Source organism: Tauraco erythrolophus, chromosome 1 (genome assembly GCF_009769465.1).
Source record: "Tauraco erythrolophus isolate bTauEry1 chromosome 1, bTauEry1.pri, whole genome shotgun sequence".
Classification (NCBI taxonomy): domain Eukaryota; kingdom Metazoa; phylum Chordata; class Aves; order Musophagiformes; family Musophagidae; genus Tauraco; species Tauraco erythrolophus.
Genome location: NC_141465.1, coordinates 115,065,002 through 115,086,547, shown reverse-complemented (window position 1 = coordinate 115,086,547; position 21,546 = coordinate 115,065,002). Strand labels below are relative to the sequence as shown.

General features: G+C 41.9%; 1 protein-coding gene across 7 annotated transcripts in view; it reads right to left on the bottom strand.

The window, feature by feature from the left end:
- The window catches only part of SPATA13 (spermatogenesis associated 13), a 155,518-nt gene that overhangs the window by 5,704 nt on the left and 128,268 nt on the right, over positions 1 to 21,546 (bottom strand). For 3 of the 7 annotated variants that reach the window (XM_086613255.1, XM_086613264.1, XM_009982826.2), the window contains 8 exons: positions 19,863 to 20,007; positions 8,962 to 9,098; positions 8,366 to 8,545; positions 7,115 to 7,300; positions 4,285 to 4,464; positions 3,387 to 3,619; positions 1,201 to 1,330; positions 245 to 617 (listed from right to left, as the gene is read on the bottom strand). In XM_086613255.1, the coding sequence (XP_086469381.1) occupies positions 245 to 617; positions 1,201 to 1,330; positions 3,387 to 3,619; positions 4,285 to 4,464; positions 7,115 to 7,300; positions 8,366 to 8,545; positions 8,962 to 9,098; positions 19,863 to 20,007 (1,564 nt within the window). Of the gene's footprint in view, positions 1 to 244; positions 618 to 1,200; positions 1,331 to 3,386; positions 3,620 to 4,284; positions 4,465 to 7,114; positions 7,301 to 8,365; positions 8,546 to 8,961; positions 9,104 to 11,339; positions 11,401 to 19,862; positions 20,008 to 21,546 lie in introns of those variants that run through there. The other 4 variants (XM_086613291.1, XM_009982827.1, XM_086613300.1 and 1 more) reach the window with 4 other exon arrangements.

Genomic DNA, 21,546 nt, shown 5'->3' with positions numbered 1-21,546 from the left:
TCAGAATCACATGGGTTATCCTGTGACGTGGATATCATAGCTAGCTGCCCTGGACCTTTGGCCCACAATGACAGGGCAAACACACCTGAATAGGCTTCCCTATACAGCTAAAGGTCATGTCAGATAAGAAAGAGGCACCAGTCCCAGAAGGCAGAGTGCACATCTGCACAAAACATGAAGTGTAAAAGCCAGAACATTCCCCTTTGTTTTTACTACCTTTTAGAGAGGAAATCCTTCCACTCACCCATTTCCTTGTCTTCCTGAACTCTTCTCCTTTCACTTTCGCACGCCTCCATCCATCTCTTCTTATCCTCCTGTTTTTTTGCACAGAACAAATGAATCTCTTCTGTCGCTCTGTTTATTATCTTAAAAGCATTCTTAACATTAATGTTAAAGTCTTTGTCTCTGCCATCTTCAGTGTCCACAATTTCCATCTCATCCATGTCAATACGATCCTTATAATACAAGATGTCCCTTCTCAGGAGGTCCTTTTTACAGAACACAAGCTGATGGTCAAAAAGGAAGAAAGTCCTCTGCTGGCTTTTGGCTTGCTTTGATATTTTGGTCAGTTCTCCTGAGTGGATCAGTTCTGAGCTTCTGGCTAACACATCTGGTCCCTAAGAAGATAAATATATATATATATATATATATACACGTAGTAAGTAAATAATATTTTAAGATCTTACTGTGTGCCTAAGCAGTCTCATTTTACAATCAAGTCTTGAGTTCATTCGTTTTCTGTGTATCTTTATTACTAGATTTGAAAATGTCATAGAATGTAGATTATCTCATACAGGCAAACTCAATGATTAAGTTTTTCTGCTCTACTTTATTTCTGCATAAATCAGGAGGAAATTCATTAAACTCAGGGTAGCAGGTTCAAGTTCTGATAGAACTGCCAAAAATCCAAAGGAGGTTCTGTAGGTCTAGCATTTAAAAAAAATCCATTTTGTCATCTCAATCCAGTGTCATCCCAAAGACAAGTGGCCATGTTAATACATGCTGCTCTTCCTGAGTAACAGACAAGGTAATCAGTAACAGAATCACTGCAAATGAAGCAACTGGACTTTTAACTGAGCAATGACCAGTTGAAAAGCAGACACCATAAACTACCTACTAAGCAGAAAGACATACTCTGTAGAGGACATGGAGTACAGTACACAGTACCTTTGCTCAGGAAAGGGACAGGCTGATGCTTACCTCCCAGTCTACGATAGACACTTGCCAACGTGCAATCTTGTCTATGCTTTCTAGTCTTCGTTTTCGCTCATTGATCAGGCATGCGACATTCTTCATAGCCTCATAGGCAGCCTTTATGTTGTTATAATCACTGTGAAATGTAGACAAATTTCAGAGATCACTTACGCAATGAATATCGATGCAATCACACGCTGTGACACAGGGCTTGAAGTACTAGCCCCTATCACCCATTTATCCCTCTACTCAAGGTACTTAAATAAGAGAAATCTGATTCTCAACTATCCTGAACCTCACATAGCAGTCTGTACAATTCAGTGCTGCCCAAGAACATGGGCACGGAAGAGAAGAATTAAAGGAGATAATGCTGACAAAGTGACCTGTTTTCATGGAACAAGTGTGCCAGAGCCAAGACTGTCACCTTTCCCTGCTTGCTCTTGGTCAAACGCAAGCCTCCTGTCCTTCTTCCACTGTGCTGCTCCCCTCCTTCTTTACCTGAGCTCCCCACGTGCTTATGAATCTCCCCAAACTGTACGCAGGTTTTGCTTCCCCTTTGTATAGCATCCATCACTCCTTCACCTTCCTCAAATGAAGTCTCTGAGAAGAGGGAAGGAAAGAGACGTATTTTTTGCCTTAAGAGTCCCAGCAGAGCAGCTCCTTTCCCTCCTTTATCAGAATGATTCTGGCAGAAAAGGGAGCCAGAGGTAGAAAACAGCACGAGCCAGAAATAAATCCTGTAAGGGGTCAACCTCGCTGTCCTTTTTATCTGCTTCTGTCCCAGTTCCTATTTTCATCGGCTGCTGCTGATGGATGTGCTTCCCTTCTAAATCTGCGCATTACTCTGCTCTCCCTGTTTATATATCTGGAAACTCTTTTCTGTACACAAAAAGTGAGATTAACAATAACAGGATCCTACTAGCGTCAAGGAGGTGTCCCACACAGTGACCGCAGGATACCCAAACTGCTACTCTTGCCCTTCCTTATCTCTGTTCTCTCTCTCAGTACAGTTGGCACGTACGTTACTCCTCACTTGGTGCATAACCTGTGGCCTTCACAGCAGGCTGTGCACATCAGATCTTTAAACTTTTTATGAAAACACAACAAAAAGCTACAAATAACAAAGTTGTCTGGAGCTTTACCAAGGCTCCGTGTGGGTGTGGGTCTGCCTGTCCATGAGCTTCTCTGTACACTGGGCACCTGTCTATGCCTGTAGGCATCTCTGGAAGCTGTGCCACAGAAGACAGAAAACGGGTATTATAGGTGGAAGGTGGCATAACCTTGCTGTCACTTCATCTACTGGTTTAGTAGCTCAACAGATACCCACATTAGCTGTTGTTATTGAAGGTCTTCCCTGGTAATCTCAGAAATGAATGGAGGTGTTTCGCATCTGAATGTCAGTACTTGGCATCCCCTATACTGTGGCCCCTGGCAAAAATCCCTTCATCTCCAAGGGGAGTTTTCTCAAAGTAAGGAAGCAAAGCCTTTGGCAGGAAGCATTGCCTCAGGCTGCATTTGGACTTTGAGCACAGGGGTCACAATGGAACATTTTTCTTGCAATTGTACAAGGTAAAAAGGCAGACATTTAAAGATAAAATCTTAATTTAGTCAAAGAGTTAATCAGCTCAGAGGTATAGTAGAAAGGCCAATAACCTGCAACTTCAATTCTTATTTATCCCAGCTGAAAATCTAATGTCTGGACTTATTGCAAACAAAGGCTATGTTTACTACTAATAAATTTCTAAAAAATACTACTTTCAAACTTGCTCAGATTATGTTTTTTTCCCTAAGGCACTCTTTACCTTTTCTCGTGTCCACATCATTTATGCAGCTTCCTCCTTTCTTCTGTGAACTTCTTTCTCCTTCATTTCTTTGACATTGGCTTTTTTTCACCTTGATTTACACATCTCTCCCTGCATCCTATCCCAGCATCTTTTTCCTTTCCTTCTCCTTCTTTCACTTATTCCTCATTCTATCTGGCATCCTCTGAGTCCCCTGTGCTACGTTTCAGATAAAGTTTTTGTTAACATTTGTGATGGTTCCAAGATGCCCATCTAGTACGGAGCTCCCATCTATAGTAGTCAATCAGAGTTTTGTTCACAGTCTTAAAAGCTTCAGTGTTGTGACATCCACAATGCTTGAGTAATTAGGTGTTATTACTATTATAAGATTTCTATTTTTCATTCTCTCACCTGTGCTCCTGAGTGGTGTATTTGAGCAATTCTGCAAGCTGCAGAGGGTATTTGCATATTTTCTGAACCGGTGTGAGAAGAAAACCATCAATGGCAATGTCAATCATCTGCTGAAGCAAGCGACAAGCCTCAAAGAAGTGACGGTATTTGCCCTGTTTCATTAGTTTGGAAAGTTCGATGCAGGCACTGGGATGATTGTTACAATACTCTGAATAAATAGCAAAGCCTTCTTGCTACAAAAAAAAAAAAAAGTCAAACCGTTAACTAAAGTATTTGTTGACAAAAGAGAAAAGATATTTTTGTAACACCTGTTATATCTAGTTAGTTTAGTTAATCCATTCCCTATATTGTTTCCAGACTGAATAACAATCAGCCTTGATACTATGCAGAAATCTATATTGTAATATGTACCTTCTTTGTAAGAAGGCAGAAACAGAGGTCTCCATTGAGTCAGTAATCAAACCCACTTTAAGAAGTACTTTTCTTTGGAGAATATTAGAAATTAAAAGACCTTGACAGCTATAGGCTTAGCAAGTGCCTATCATGAACTCATAGCCTCTTTCCCCAACACCACCTTTCCTTATTTTCTTTAGGAATTCTTTGCATGCCAAATATCAAAGCACTGCAAATAGTCCAGGTCATGTGTGATCACTACAGTTTTGAAAAGGAAGCTTAAAATTGTACACAAAGACACATGCTTGCTAAAGATGAGGAGAAATCTGAAACGTTTAAATAATTCTTTAATTGTAAATCATTTGACATTCTGAAATGCTATCTATAGATAAAGTTTAGTATTCGATAAGCACTTGTTACTATAATGCCCTCCTAACATGATAACTTAGCATTTTCTTATCATATTTGGTTAATTTCATAAATAAAATCAACTTTTGCAACATACATGTTGAAGAAAACATGACCCTATTTCACTTAGATGAGGTTCCTCTTTGTTGTACTGTTTCTCAAGATCCTTCAGAAACTTCCTTTGGAACTTGTAAATATCTTCAATATTTCCAAAAATGGTGCTTAACTGAGCTGCGGTGAACATTCCTGTATGTTTGCGGCACTGCCGAATATAACCCTGGAAATGAAATAAAAAAACCTCTTTAGTTTGAAGATGTGAGAACAGGTTCTACCCTGAACAAGTCCATTTGAGCTGGCAAAACCTCTGAGATACATACGGACATGCAATTTCAGATTTGGACCTGAAAGGTTTACACATTGGTTCTTTCGGTTCAACTTCTGTCTCACAGTACCGTAAATGAATCGGGGATCCAGAAACCTGCAGAAAGTGGAAAGCCCACTCGTATCTCCTTGTTACAATGACCCACCAAGCCGGAGGCGAGCCCAGTGTAAGGCCCCATGCATGCTACTACTCCAGCTGCCGTGCTTTTCTGTAGCAATTTCTCTGTGCCGTAACAGTTCTTCTCTATGCAGATATGAACAAATGCTAAAAGAATTTGTATAAAGACAATTTCTACCAGGGCTAAAGTACTGGCTCCTTAACCAGTAGGTAAGTAGGGCACAGCCTATGCCAGAGAAGCGAAATGAGGAACATACTATAATGCATTCAGAATGCTGTTCTTTGGTAAAATCCATACAGTATTGTCAGAAGGTAACAGTATTGGCAAGACTGCACATAAACATATAATCACCTTTACAGTTTTCTTCTCTTTAATTGTAAGAACATCACGCAGGTCCAGTTCACTTAATTTGTATCCAGTGTTAAACAGATACACAACTGAGTCCTCCAGTTTTAGAATGCCCTGGGAGCAAATTCTGCTCTGTCATCATTAACTAACACTAGATTGCATTAGCTGAGAAGCACAGGTGGAACGTCCTCAGGTACCTGTTCCACAAGGCTGAGCGGGGCGAGGAGGATACAGCACAGGGGCTGAATATCCAGGAACAGTCGATGTGCTCATGTTCTCGTATCAGTTATGGCACCAGGGTACAGAGGAGTGCGAAGGTTAACTGGCGTGATAGGAGTTATCTGCCAGGCTCCTCCATCTGGCTGCTTTCAGGCACCTTTCCCCCAAATCACTTTGGGAGCAGACAGTTGTAAAAAGCCTTGCAACGGCTCCAGTGAGGTTTACCAGGAAGCAACTCGTGACTATTGCTGGCACTGTTATGAATATTCCTGCCTCCTCCTCAGCCATCTGCCCTGACAGCTGTGCAGTGGCTCCGCTGCAAGCCACCTACCAGGTTTACTACTGTTAGGAGGATAACTCTGACAAGGAAAATTAATTCCTGCGCAGGTCTTGTAATGTGGACTTCAGACACTTCTCAAATGTAAAACGTTTTTCTCGGTATACTCCAGCTTCATGATCCCGACTGTACCAGCCTTAGTGATTCATTCTACTGCAGAGCTTGCAAATTAGGATTATTATCTACAGTAGCTTCTCCGGCTTAGACTTGCTTGAGTATATTTTCAGCTTTATGTCCTGCTTGCATCACCCTGCAGATTCCCTCTGAAGAAAGTAGACCATCTCTACCCCACATGTTGAACGCAGAGCATCACTTCTCTACTTGGAAAATGTATGTTTGCTCTTTTGTACTAAACTCAGAGGCGTGTCAGGTTTTAAAAAAGAGGTATAGAATATATGTATTAGAGAAAATTAATTTTTAATATCAGTCTAAGAAATAACAGGTCAGTAAAACACGAATGTCACGTCCTAGAGCTCAGCTAACCATGGCAGCGACACAGCTGCATGTACAAATTCCTCCTCAATCTTGTAGGTGCACAGTCAAACTTCACTAGCATAAGTAAATAGTGAATTCACGAGACAAAGCTTACATTTAATGTTTTAAAATTAGCCATCAGCAATGAATTTTTGTCTTTTTGTTTTCTTTTTTGTCTTTCTTCAAAAGGCATAAAATGCCTGATCTAAAAAAAAAAAAAAAAAAAAGAAAAAACACTGCTGTCTTCTCTACTTTGGTGTCCATGAAAGAATCCAAAGATGAATGGTGGACTAAAGGATGACTACATGACAAATACAGAGAGAGACATAGTAAACTAAGGGTACAAAGAATATTTTGGTAGGTTGTTTAGCATCCTTCAAGATGCCAAACACAAATAAAAGTCAAATACAGTGCATCGCAGCCCACATCAGATGAGGTAAACTTCAGTGAAAAGTATTTATAAGCTTCTTGTCCAAATGTGGGCCTTCAACAAAATTTCAACAAAAAGCAGAAAAAAAAACCCACATTTTATAGTTCAAACAAGCAACGTAGTTCTAAAACACCTTTAAAGACTTCTTCATAGCTACTAAACATCCAGCACAAATATCTTTGTTGGAGAAAACAAAAAAAAATCTCACCCAGCAAACATTCTCTTTGCAGGTTACTTTCAAAATGTTTTGTCTCTGAACTGTAATTGATCTTACTAAAGTTATGGAAAGTTTTCTATTTAAACCAAGTGGTAAAAGGTTCTAAATAAACTGGACTTCCTTCTCTCATTATTATGGAAATAGCAGTTAGATAAGCAAAGCACTTTTTCCATGTCAAAAGTGGAATGTGTTTTTTTCAAAAAAGGAAGTGTTGCCTTGTGGCAGTCGGCAGAGAGGAAAGCAGAGAGGAAAGCCGTAACAGGACACAAGAAGGTTCTGACTGACAGCCTCAGAAGTGCAATTGCGAATATTCTGATATGAGAAACCACTCTGGTTCTCAACTTATATGGGATGTTTTGTTCACATTAGGTCAGCAGAATGCGCTCAAGTTAAAGTACGTACCTCACAGATGTCCTTGAGATGCTTGATATAGACTCGCTCTGTATTCATAATTTCCTGTATAACATTTGTTCTCATCTGATCCTTGTTTTCAGCTATTTTCTGACGATGCTTGTTAATATCTGCATCTTGTTCTTCATCCTGGATACTACTACAATTTTCTGGTACTTCTTCCTGATTAACTCGCAGCTGCAGCCAGAAAAAACAAAGTAAACTAGAGTAAAGCAGCAAACTTTTATAAAACGTGATGAAACTGTTACAAACTTCTTACAATTAAGAGAGGACTTGCTACAGAAATGTTCCCATTCTTAACTTATAGAGACAGTTCCACAACAGGATTTTTCTCATTGTACTCACTGCACAGTCAAATAACGTGTTGAGATTTTTGTCTGGCTAAACACATGGTTTTCTACTCACAGTATCTGAGAGCTAACGTATTGTGTCGCCTGTGTATTTTTCAGACTTAAGCTTATTTCTGACCCTTACTAATAGTTTATGTGTTATTTTGGCCAAGCTAGCATACAGGTAAAAATCACAAAAGTAGACATCTCAAATTAAAATAGTTTCCCTCTGCCTCAGTTCCCCATCTGTACGATGTGGATAACAGCACCTCCTTTTTTGACTTTTGTGATTGCCCATGTTGGCTGGAGATCTAGGAAGGGCAAAGGCAGGAACCATCTCTTGCACTGTGTAGTACTTCAGTGTGGCCCAAGCTTCACTAGAGGCTCTCAAAAAAGTACTTTAGATTAATTTCTAAAATATAGTTCAATTTTATACCATTTGAGAGTTACACCGTCATGATAAGCTGGCTGAGTTCCACCTGGGGATTTCAAACTGAACCAGATTCCTACACAACGTTGTGATAATAAATTAAGCCCTATTTTACTGAGAAATCCCTGCAGCATAGCTTTCCCCACTCTCTCAGAAAAAAAATGCTGCATCCTCTCCATATACACTGATTGCTCCTGGTTGAGCTTTCTGCTGCCCTCATTTCTGCTTGAGAAATTCCTTTGGTTACAAAAGGACCACACAAAGGAAGCCACACTAAAAGCTGCCAGAGGAGCTAAGGGATCTTGGGGTGTGATTCTCTATTGTTTTTTTTCTTGTGAAGTCATGAGGAGTTACACCACTGATGTTCACATAGAAGATGCTGAGGATCAGACCCTTCACTTAAACGTAATATCACGACAATTGCTGTTGCACTCTGCTACGAATCTCGTGCAACAACAGTGCAAAAGCAAGAGCGTCACTCACCCTGACAAAGCTAGCTGGAAACCAGGCTTCCTTGTCCTCATTTCTTCCCCACCACCAGTCTTTGTTGGAAGCTTCTAGGACTCTAATGACATCTCCAGCTTTGAAGCCCAGCTCTTGATCATCCATAGTCACATGGTCCCAGAGAGCTTCTGCATAGACGACGCTGCCATCGCTTATCAGCTGAGACGGAAAGAAAATGAAGTTGTGAAGGACAAAGGATAAACAATTAACTACTTATAAACTACTAAAAAGATCAAAATACCTCAATAGAGTCCCCACTATTACTCCTATTTCAGGATAAAACTAAAGTTCTAGATTTTCAGACATCTCTGAGTATATTTATTAGTGAGAATAATTAAGAGTCCTACTCCGAAGCAGTTACGTAGGCTAATGAGCTAAGCTCCCAGTGAAGTACTAGTCCCTGTGCCCTTCCCTTGGCATATCTGCTCGCCAGCCGTGCCAGAGGCAGATTGCCATGGCTGCTGGATTCTTGGCTGTGCTGGCTACTGCCATCACACTTTTTATTAATATGAAACCTCAGACCTATGGAAAACACATCCCCCGTCATTACAGCAATGCAAAACCCAGGACATTACCTCGTTAATTGCTAGCTGTTCCCCTCCGGGCTGCAGGTACCTGGGAGTGGCTTGGCAGAGTTCCTCGTAACTGTAGTCTTCCTCACTGCCATTGTCATCCACTAAGGCCGAAGATTCAGTCCCACCATCTGCAGCAACTAAAACAAAGGTGCAACAGCTGTTTACTTTGTCATCTTTATGATTAAAAAGAAAAAACCACAACAAAAACAATGCAAGAGGGATTGCTGCGAAGGTGCCTTTGTTATCACAGATACAACAATAACAGCAGAAGTGGAGGGCAGCAGAGCTCTCAGGAAAACTGCTTTTCTGCCACAAAATACTTTTTACTCTTCTTCAGAATTTTCTCATTTAGCAGCTGATGAAACTGATGCTAAATTCTCCTTTTTGTGTGTGAAAAATAGAACTACAGCTGTTATTTACTTATTTTTGACCCAGAGGCAATCTGGAATGACCGGAATCAGAAGGCAGGTCTCAATGCCAGCTCCCACATGGCTCCAGCAGCAGCCGAGGGGACAGGGAGTCTGCACCAAGCACAGTGTAACTGCCAGAGAAAACACTTCTTTTAATTGCCCCAAATCACAAAAAAAATCTTGGTTTGACAATCGGACACTTTCTGACCAAAGAGGCAGCTTCGTAAAGAAACAGAGGGCAGAACTAAGATGGGCTTCATCTTATTACACAGCCACATAAACCAAGAGAAACATCATGTAAGTGACTGTCACTATGCACGTGTAGATATGCAGTTACTGTATAAACTGTCAAACCCATTTCGGGTACATCACTGAGTGGCAGATCCTTTTTGGTGACCACCTCTGGCCCGGCAGATGAAGAGGACTGGGGACTGATCTCAGGACCAAGTAATACTGACTGACTCTCGTTCACACTGCTAGACTCTTTCAGAGTCAGTTTGCCTTTGAAAGTAGCTGTAACGTTCCAACAAATCAGAGGATGAGATAGTAATCAAGAACCATCAGTGACCAGTGTCCCAGTGCTTGAGTGCACTCCCTGGTCCTTGTTAATTCATCCCCAAAGATTTATTCCTATGGCGGGCCCAAGCTGTGAATAACTAGAGAGCCTGAAGATCATACAGTGCTCAAAAATCCAATTAAAAAAAAAAATTCAGAATGGGCTGCTAGCACTCAACTAATTTTTTAATGTTTACTGTTTCCAGATAAGTTGTCCCGCAGCCTGCAGAGCATCTCTCTCACTCCCAAGTGCTTGGGAAGGGACCTTTAAGTGGAGTTACTGAACCTGCCACTTCCACTGAGCAGCAGGGCCCTGACCCTGCCTCTGCACTGCCTTGCTCCAAGCCTGGGTACCACCTGCCTGCCGAGCTCTGGGCTCTGGATGCATCGCAAAGAGATGGCTCCTGGCTTTACTCCACTCACCTACACAGCTAATAGGCACACTGCCGCCTATCTGTTATTTACCTTACAGGGAGAAACACTTCAACCCCCTCCTCAGGGGTGCTTATGTGCTTATACCATTACTAGCATCTTTGGTCATTTGGGAGTTAATGTGCAAGAGAGATCAAAGCTGATTACTGCACAGGTTCACTAAAAAACTTGGAAGATTTTTCTTTCTTTTAAAAGTGAAAAAATATGGCATAGTCTTGATGTAACAGAACATGGCTATTTGACTGTTCTCTTCTACCCCCCAGCATTTTAAATATTGACTCACACTAATGGTACAATCTGCCTGACTAGGGAAGAATCCCTATTGAAAAAAAAAAAAGATTTTTTTTTGCATACAGGCTCATAAATCCAAGCTTTGTTAAACTTTTAAAATACATCTTGTGAAACTTACTGAAATTGCTTCATTAAAAAAAATCTGCAAATAAAAAATTCATTAAATCAATTTTTACCTTATAAAGCAACGCCAAAAAAATTAATGCCAAGGATCCTTTATACGTCTCCACTGTACTATCAGCACTGCCTGTTGGTTTGTTCCAGTAACAACGGCACAGCAAAATAACCTAACTCATTTGGCTCCAGATGAAAAATGACTGCAATTTCGGGACTGATAACTGTTTATTATTCTGTACCGAATCAACAAGCTTACATTGTCTTCATAGTCAGACGGGAGCAAAATCAGTCGCTTGCATTCTGCATCTATTCCTCTATTGTTTACAGACAGAAATATCAGAGGTAGGGGTGGGCTTTCCTGATGGTTCCAACGGGATGCAAAAACTTAAAAAGACAGCCTGGGACTGATTCTGATCTCCCAGCAGCTTTGTCACCAGTGTAAGGCTGCAGGCTTCTGTGATGACACGGTAGAAGAGTGATCAGAATCAGGCCCCCCGTCTGCCACAGTTCATCAGATCAACCTAAAAACGCTATAAAAAATAGCAAAAGAGAGAGAGATCATGTTCTACTCACACGTAGCCATCTGAAGGCTCTCCAGACTCCAAAATCGTGCCATTCCCCCCCTGGCTACCATGCTGCCGTCAAACTTGACCCCAGGGCAAGGGCTTGACCTCTAACAGGTGATGCTCTGTCCCCAAGGGCTGGCGCTGGACCACCAAAGGCTCTGAGCTCCCCACCGTGCGGAGAAACAGCCTGTCCGCCGCCTTCAGCTGCCGCCAGTGCCGCCGAGGCCGGGGCCGGCTGGGAACTGCCAGCGGCGCGCGCTCAGCCCGGCCGCCGCGAGCTGACGGCTCGCTGACATCATGGGGTGCCCTTAGGGAGGAAGTTCCAGAAAAGAATCAAAAACCTGGCTGCCTGGCCCCAGCCGGGCTGTGCCCGCAGCCGCCCGCGCTGCCCAGACCGCTCCCAAAGTGCCTGAACGTTTGGAACGCAGCAAGCCAAGGAGTGCATTTGGTTTTCATTAAAGCAGCTTAATGCGATTTCGATCTATGTTCAAACGACTGCAATTCAAAAGGGAAAGACTATTTGGATGGGAGCTGGGAGTTCCTTGTGTTACAACACTGTTCAGAGTATCGGTCTGCCTTTGTCATGTTATACCAGTTAAAGCTCCAGCAGATGCAAACAATTAAGGCATTTTTTGCACGGCTATTAAAACTTCTCTTGCTTCATGGGCAAACGCTGTACCATTATTCAGGGCACAAGCAGCCTCAGTGGCACGGCTGCAGCAGACTGCTCCCGGCGAAAGAGGGGAGGACGGAGACATCTTCTCACTCAAACTACAAACTTAATTCAGCCGCTCCAGCAAACAGGGGATGAAGCAGGAAAGCACCCAAACAGTCCAGCTTTCACTCAGACACTGGGAAGGACCCAGCCGGAGTACAAGCTTCTTCATTCTCCACGGGCCAGCATTTACCACCCTGATATCCGCATCATTCTGCAGGGAAGCCGCATCGGTTCACGCAGCGGAAGCGGAGGCAGGAGCTGCTCCCATCGGTGGAGCGCAACCTGTGCTTGTCCACGGAACTACATTTATGCTTTGGAAAGATCCATAATCTTTACAGCTCGTTCTTTATATGCAAACTGTGTCGCTCAGCTGAGCCTGTCCTTCAACTGGGGACCGCCTCATACGTTCACAAAACCCTGGAGGCATTTCTGCACACAGCAACCTCTCAACACCCACTGAAATCACATGGCTGCCCCTCGCGCTGCCTCTGACAGAGAAGGAAAGGCCAAACGTCGCCCTGCAATATTAATGCCATCTTCCTACAAAAATTCAAACTGTGCTGCGCTGCGCAGAAGACTGACAGGGATTCTCTTCTGAATCCCCAAACTTCCTTATTTATTTCTTGCTGCCAGGACACTTGCTGGATAGCACAGTAAAAACAAGCTATTACATATTATAAGATGTTTACGCACAGACCCACACATTTTTCTCAGCACGAGTCATTAAAAAACCCAGCCCAGCAAACAGAAGTGACACTGAAGCGCTGATGATCCTCGGACCTGCAAGTGAAGGCTTCACTTCACGCTTTTAATCAGCCAGAGCACAAACTCTCTGCCATGTCAAACCCCTACCTTGCAGGGAAAAAAATCAAACCCCACACAGGTCTTCTAGAAGACAACATTAAAAATGATCTCTGAAAAATAGTCATTTGTTTTGATTTTTGCAGGATGGAACGGACTGCGTGCCTTTGCCTGATGACTAACCCAGTGCCACTGTGGGATGCTGACAGGAAGGGGGGTGGAATCTGCTCTCCCTCCTCTGCACGGGCACATCGAGCAACTGTGCAGCCACAAACTGAACCGCCACAATAATACTTGTTTGGGACGAGCTGGTGGCGGGTTCGTTTCCTGGCAGGATCAGCCGGGGATGGGAGGAGGTGCAGGCTGTCCTTTGCAGTGGCAGTCCACAGTGACCCTGCCCAAACACCAGCCCAGCTGGCTCACCCACCGCATGGGGCACTCCGAAAAGGCTGTGGGCAGCACATACTGAAATACTGGAACTAAAAGCTAGTTTACCTGCCTCAAGCAAACCCAGTTCTAGATACCACTTAAGTGCTGAAGGACCCTCCAACCTGGGGCAGACAGACGGTCCCCCCACCCGCTGCTCTGACAGCAGCCAGTAGCAGATGTCCAGAGAAAAACATAAAAATAGACGGGGCACATAATGGCATATTTCTGTTGTACTTTCCTAAATTCCAGCTATGTGCAGATCAGAGTCAGATTCCTCCCGGAGCAGAAGGGATATCTTTGTGTTTAATTAACTGAATTTTTCAAACCTCTTTCTGAATTTCTGTAAACTTTTGGGATGTGAAATATCATGTGTAGCAATTAGTTTCATAGTTTAATTTTATAGAGTGTGAAAATTATCTTTTATTTTGAACTTGCTATCTGATGATTCCTTTTGGTGCCCTTTAGTTTTAACATTATTGGAAACAATAACTACTATCTGTTCCTTTTCCCTATGCCAATTGGACTTTTATTCCCCTATTGTCCTTTTTTCCAAGCTGAGGAGCCCTAGCTGCATTTATCATGCCTCACACAGAGACACTGAGTAGGTTTTCTTGTCCTTTTGCCTTTCTCTGTATCGTCCCCTGTAAAAAATGCCTTTTGAGGTGGAAAGGAACAGGGAGATGGCCCACACACACCACACCAGTGGCACAATCGGGCTTTCTGTTTTGTCTTCTATTCCCTTCCTACAAATTCCTGCCCTTCTATTTACTGTTTTGACTGTTACTATGCACTGAGCTGGCACTTCAATTATCTGTTAGGATTGCAAGATCTCTTCCTGAATGGCAACATCCAGCTCAAAGTCCCTTCTTCCGCAGGCGCACCAGGCTCCCGTTGCTCCATGTACACTGTCTTGCCTTTATCAGCACCGAATTCACCTGCCACCAGTGCAGCGTGCTGCGTCTCAGTATTGGGAAACCCTCCTGCAACTCCGTTCAAGCAGCTTGTGCTTTCACTACCATCAATAATTTAGCACAGAAGCAAGAATTCTAATGGCATTCTGCACCTCCCCACGTTATTTGTGAAGACACTGAACATTTGACCCCAGCTGTGATCTCTCTCCTTAAGAAAACCGACCACTTTCCTCTCTCCATTTCTCAGTGCTTACTCACTTGTTAAAGCACGGGAGGATCTTCCCTCTTATCCCAGGCTTCTATTAAGAGACACTTCTAAGAGACCTTGTCAAAGGCCTTTTGGAGATCCAAGTAAATTATACTCAGTCTTATTCTCAGTGATATTTTTCAGAAAACCTAATCCATTTCTGGGGCACAACTTTCCTCTACATAGGGCACACAGACTCTTCTTCATCATAAAAGTCCACCAGCCTGTTGATGTTACTCTCTGTTATAGTTTCTAAGACTTAAATACATTCTTTATGTATTCTATGTCCTATTACATCAAGTTTCCTGGTCTATTGCTCACTGGATCCTTCCTGACACTTCTTTATAAATGGTTATCTCATCCCTGTCTTCTTCCTTGTACTGAGGCAATTTTGAGGAACAAATTCCATGCTGAGACAGTAGCTCAGCAATTTCATTCTTAAATATCTTTAGAAGTCCAGAGTCTGGCAATTTGTTACTATTCATTTAGTTACTCTTCTCTCTTTTCTTTACTTTCCCTCTTTTAAATTAAAATACATACTATATTAGATTTTTTGACTCTCTTCACCCCTGCATAATGCTCAGAGTGCATTATGGACACAGAGGGCAAGATTCACTGTCTGTATTTTGTCAATGAACAGCACCCTAAATTATCTGTTTCTTCCAGTCATGGTCACCTAGCTCAGCTTAGAAGTCTGTAAAGTCAGACGAGACACATCCCACCCTCACGGAGTAGCTGTTACGTGTGATCCTGCACACACCTCAGGAATGATTTAAGATTTGTTTCCTCTCCTGTAGATCTCCTGATTAGCTGCACTGAGAAGTTATTAATAGTACACTTAAAAACATAGCACTGTGCCCCCTTTACAACGCTTAACGCACATGACAGCAATTTAACTCTCTTTTTTTGACCGTGCTTGCTGCCCTTGAAACTTCTCTGGTTTTCTTGGTTTGTCACATTTACTGTCACCATCCTGGTGACCTCTGGGAGTTGATAATTTAACCCTGGCACTATACTTTTTCCTGTTTAGGCATGGCATTCCAGTCCATCGATCCTGTGCCACTTTATACAGCCAATTTCTTTATCTGATTTGGCTTTTAGTTTTTCTTTAATACATTACAGACCCTTTTTCACTCACACAATCTTTTCTGCTGTTCCTATACAGCTTGTGCAATGGTGCTATGCTGGTTATACTCCACTGGTTATCTTCTTTCAACCAAGTTTCTCACATATGCCACCTAGCTTCTTTAAAAATAGTTTATTTCTCCATTTTACTTTTTAAACTTTCACTATTACTGGCAGAGTTGTCTGTTTTACTAAATCCTCTTTAAACAACATTTGTCCAACTGTTTCTATTTCTTGCTCAAGTTTTGCCAGTTTCTGCCCCATCCTTCATCTGAGGATGCTGCGATCATTGACATCGTCTGTAAAGGATGTGCTGTCCCATGCTGTGTGTTATTTCACCTTGCCAGCTTTCCTCTAATTCTTTGACAAACTACTTCATAATCTCTCGATTTGCATGTCAGCAACCTGCTTTTGTTTTGGTTTATAAAACAAAGGATCTTTTTATTTCAAATGTTCCTTGGTTCATAAATAATCTAAATCTCCCTCTTTTCAATACAACTTTCTGCATGAACGTGCCTGAAGGTAAAAAAACCTCTCTGTGTAACACAGAGCATGATACTGGCAGCACTTCAGACAATTTTACCATTGGGCTCCTGTTTTTTTAGCTTCTACCTGACAGCTTGAATTCTGCCTCCAACGCTTGCCTCCTGTCCATCACCCTCTCCCTGGCACCCACCTGCCCCACGGCTACCAGTTCCCCTTCCAAGTCCCTCGGACTGCCTAGGTGCTCCACCTGATGCACCAGCTACTCCCAACACACAGCTAGGTCCTGGTTCTATCATCAAGTCTGGCTATCCATGCGACTAGCAAACAGCATAGTTTTTATCTTTTCCCATCAGTCGAGTCCTATCCTTGAAAGGATCACATAGCCATCATCCTCCAGTCCAGAGGCTATTCTGTCCCCAGCAACATTGGGACTGCTTAGCCTGCAGTAGTAGGTTTCATAATGCCCCTTTCAGGTCTTGTCCATGCATCCTTCTGCTTCCCTGAGCTTCTCAGACACCTTGGTTGCAGAATATGGCAACTGCCATGGTGCGGCTCGCAACATCAGATATATTCCACCCACCTCCTGGTAATCACAAATACAGTACTCAGTGTAGTAACCCTGGAATTTGCATTTCCTGCATATTGTCCTACTTAGATTCTTGCTCTCTTAGGGTGGTGGAGCAAGAACAGAGTAGCAAGGAGATGGTAGCAAGCAGGGAATTGTTTTGTCTCAAGGAGTGATTAATAACTTTTGTTTGTCCACTTCCATAGCCAATAACCTATTTGGGGTGGAGTTTTTCAGTTGATTGGTGATAGGGATGGAGAAAATCTCCTCTCCCAAACAGCCAGTTTGTTTGCACCTCCATTCCTGAGCTGTACTCCACACAGGCTGAAACCTACTTGGTTACCCAACCTTGATGAATTGGGAAAAGCTTGACAGTAGTTTAACATGGTAGGCAAACATCTAGGATACTACTTGAACTAAAGACATTTAAATTTATTAATCTAAATGCTCAAATCCACATTTGAACGAACCATCTAAATCAGCAGGTATTGGTCACAATTAAAACAACTGAGAGAGCAATCCACCTCATCCAAGGGCAGTTCCTACTCTTAACCTTCATCGACTGCAATGGCTAGGGTCTCGGATCAGTTGTTTAAATGTAGATTCTTAGAGCCTTTTCAAGTATTTTGGATATCCTGCTGCCCTCCAGCTGCCACTGAAGAAAGAAATAAGTCTCCCATAGGTCCTCTGGCATATCTGCCAGCTGCAGGCAGACAGATGCTCAGGTACCCCACACAGCACTGGACCCTGGGGTGGGTAACTGAATCAAGCTCTAGTCCTCCACTGCCTGTAATGGGTGTTCTGATGTTTAACTCTTATGAAGAGTTACCTACATTTAGGCTAAATTTAGGTGACTTAAACTTGAGCTGAATCTCACTCCACCTACTCAGAGCTGAGCCTATCTAAAGGAGTTCACCAATTAATTTAGCCAAATTCAAGTCCCACACCACAGTATGCAAAAAAGATGGGTTATTTTTTAAGATACTTATAAAAATTTCTCTACTATGATAAATAGGTAAGCTCCTTAATATAATTTAAAACTTGTAACCCTTCAAGCACAAGAGTAGCAATAGAAGTCTCAAGGGAAGTTTCCCTTATGAGTGGGCTAGTTGTTATTCTGTCTCCTACAGTATATACTGTCTTGTAACAGTTGTTTTTCTAAAAAATTTACATCTCCAATTCTATCTCCCATTGTTATAAAAGTAGATATGCAATGTATTAGGCTTTAGCAAGTAACTAAAATAAGATACCACTGGTTTTCAGTGCTTGGGTTTAGAATTTCTTTCTGTAATAAAGGGCTTTTGTGCTATCAAATTTCACTGTACACAAGCAAACAAAAAACTCTCACATGTTCAAAGACAAGGAAACGCCTTGTGAATTTAAGAGAAAAACGAAAGAGATCAGAATGTGTGACACTAGTCACTTTATTATTTTCTGCTGCAGCTACTTAATAGATCTTTGCAACTGCTCTCAAACTGCGAAGTCCATGATACTCCCCACTTGTCTTCAGGGCTTTGATTTCAGAAGCCTTTCCTGCACAACTTCTATGTTTATTGCAATGAGTCATAAAAGCCACATCTAGCATTATCAATATTGCTTTGGCTTCATTATCTTGAAAAGTGGCAGAAATCTTGCTTTGTGTATTTGTCATCCTGATGCTTATGCTTAGGAGACCAGTTATTCCAAAGCTACATACCTGGAAAGACACTACTCTCAGGCAGTTGTCTAGGAAACTAATATTATTTCACGTGGTTTCAAAAAAACATGAAATCGAAAGGATAACTAAAAATAGTAAAAGAATTCCTACTCTGTGATACTTAAGAGTCTCTTTTTTTCAAAACTAGCTCATGGCAAACCTGTTATTCTGTGAAGGTTCCTTCTGGAATCAGGGACTGAGATACCATGTAATCTCAGCAAGGGTCTCAGCATTGCATGTCTAATTTACCTCAATGTCTAACCTGGATCATAAAGTATACTGAGACACATACAGCAACGACATACTCCAGACATAGGTTTTTAAGTAGTTCTCAACATTTTACTACAATATAAATTAAAAGGAAAATACTAATACAGTATATATAATGTATCTCGCTGCTATAGTTAGAAATTCTCAAGTCTGTTCCTTGGAGAGCACCTTCTGAAGAAAACTGTCATGCTTTACTGAAGACTGGGAAATGCAGTTTTAACATGTTCTTATATAAAACTAATTTGCAGTTGAGGGATTTTTTGAGTAGAATATGGACATCACTGCAGCTAAAACTTAGCTTAGAACTATGAAAGCCAAGTGCTGACTAGGAAACATATATATAATTTTAATAAAGAAATATAGAAAATGCTATGTGTTAAGTTTTGTACTTCAGTCATAGCAAGCCCTGATCCAGAGACCTTTACTTATTCTCTCCACAGAGAGGCAGAGTGAAGGTTCCCAGCAGTGTTTTGGTCACTATGAAGAGTGAAAGACACGAAGTGTAAATTTTGCTTTTATTTCTGACCCTCACCAGTGAAACATGAATAGCTGTTCAGATTATGCTTATGGTGGTCTGAAAGAACACAAGTGGTATTAACACAGGTTCTTCTGGTTCCACCTGCCAAGAAATGTTCCACTAATACTAGACATGACTATTAACTCAAGATAGCATTGCATGCTAATAGTAAACGATTATAGCAAAAATACACAGGGCACATCAGAAAGTCTGATAAAGGCTAATGCTTCCAAAATGGCAATCTTTTCCAAGAACCTGTCCACCATGTACCAGAACCCTGGTGGGCTACGCTCACCACTGAGTAAGCAACTGCAACTGCATACACATCTCTGAAACAAGCTGCTTAATTATTTAAGGCTCACCTATCGAGGTAGTTTAGCTGAATACATGGCAAACAGAAAATTAAAAATACATGCGTGGTGTGGCTATGGTTCGGGTATGAAATCAAGCTTATTAGACCTTACTTCTTTCATATTCTATTATTATCCTCAGGCAAGTATGTGAATAGAGAGTGGAAAATACAGGAGCCTAAGTGGTACAGAAGAAGAAACCATCACAATGTCAAACAGTAGATGTGAAAAACAAATTTGACACGAACACAGCAGCTACTAACAAAAAACTCACAAAACAAAGCAACTTCGCTGGGTACTACTTTGTCACTGAGTTGGTATGCACCCTTTTGTGTTCCACACTACAAACCACTTCCTGACCAAGCTGGGGTATGAAGTTGAGGTCTAGAAAGTTGAAAAGACTTGCTCATCTTACCGTTAGACGTTCTCATCTGCCGCCTTCGTCCAACTCGGTCCAGGCCAATGGGGGTACTTTGTGAAAAGGTGAGGGGCCGGAACCTGGCTGAAACGGCTTTGTAAGGGGGGACCTGGTGCGCCGGAACGGGTGGCCGTGTTACAGGCTACGGAGAAAACAGGAAAATCCAGTATTAGTAAAGCTACCAGCAAGTCCAACTGAGCAAAACTCAGGTATGAAGTAAGGTTTTCTTCAGACAGTCCAGCTAATTACAGGGCCAGTAAAATCTCCTACTTTGAAGTGACATTGGTTCAACACTGCATACCATATCCACCAGCATGGCAGAAAATATTTTGTTACGTTACAGTTCTCTGTTACATTAAAAACTCCTTTAGCCTTCTGTTATGATCAGACATGCTCTATAATTTTCATCTTGCCACACTCCGTGCCCGAATGCTCTGGGATCTAACCGCTTTGAGGACAGCCTGCGCAATGCCGGCTGGCGTTGTGAACGCATGTCTGAAGAGAAACCCAAAGCGAAAGGATGACCAGAAACGCTATGGCTGGAAGTTGTGTTCATTTCCTGGGATGCTTGCTTTCTTCAAAGAAAGGTATTGCTTTTAAGTAAAATAAACATAATTTACAAAACAAAACCAAATGTCTAAATGATCCTCTGCTCTGAAGATCCCAGGAGTCCCATTAAAAAGAGGCAATATTAAGTTCACTCGTAACTTTATCTAGAAGGCATTTTTTTCAGTTAAATCATTTATTTGCTTAATTATGACTAGAGAACCTACCCCTGTTTTATTTGCAAACTGAGCCTAATTTTATGTCATCCTTGAACAACTCCACGTTAGCCAGCCTGAATGACCTTGCACAATCATTCAACACTAAACAGCCAGACCTCAGCACATAAACTTCAGAGAAACTTATCTTTACATCCTCTCCTATCTTTCAGTTGTTACTGTTCATAGGCCCTTCTAACAAGTGATCTGAAAGATCAAGGTTGGTTTTTTTTATCATTTCTTGACTTTATTATGAAACCAATGATTTAGTATCATTTGAAAGCATTTTCTCACACCTAAGCTGTTAGACCAAAACAAAACACAACAAAGAAGGAATTAGCATCACACTTTTCAAACACTCCTGTGGGTTTTCAAAGCTTTTAAGAAAAAAAAAATCAGCAAGCTGAAGATCAGTCTTTGAAAGCCCCACATAAAATACTTCTAGCACACGTATTCCTGCTTCATTAGTCCCTTTTTACATTTCAGCTACAAATTTACTTTCTAATATGCCTGCCAAAAATCAACTAAAATTTTCTTGTAAAGCTTCAGTCCAGATCCCGTCCCTGGACAGACAAGGATGTGTCATTACTCAGTGGCAGGCCTGGGAAGGCCATCACATTTGGGTTAAAAATGTGTCCCTGTTGGGAATGCTCCATAGTTTTGGTCTTCACCACAGTGATCCAACACTGTGCTCATTTAACCCCAGCCAGCCCTCGCAGCACCATCGGAGCATGGAAAGAGTCAACTCCAATAGCTGCATCAATGGATGTCCCTTCGTTAATAAACTGATGCCAGCAAGGTTCGAAGAGAGATCAATTTGTTTTCAGCAGTAAATGAAGGGCTTGGAGAGTGTTAAATCATTTTCATGGCACAGCAAGGATTATTTGGGTTGCCAATACGTACTCTCCCTTGAAATCCAC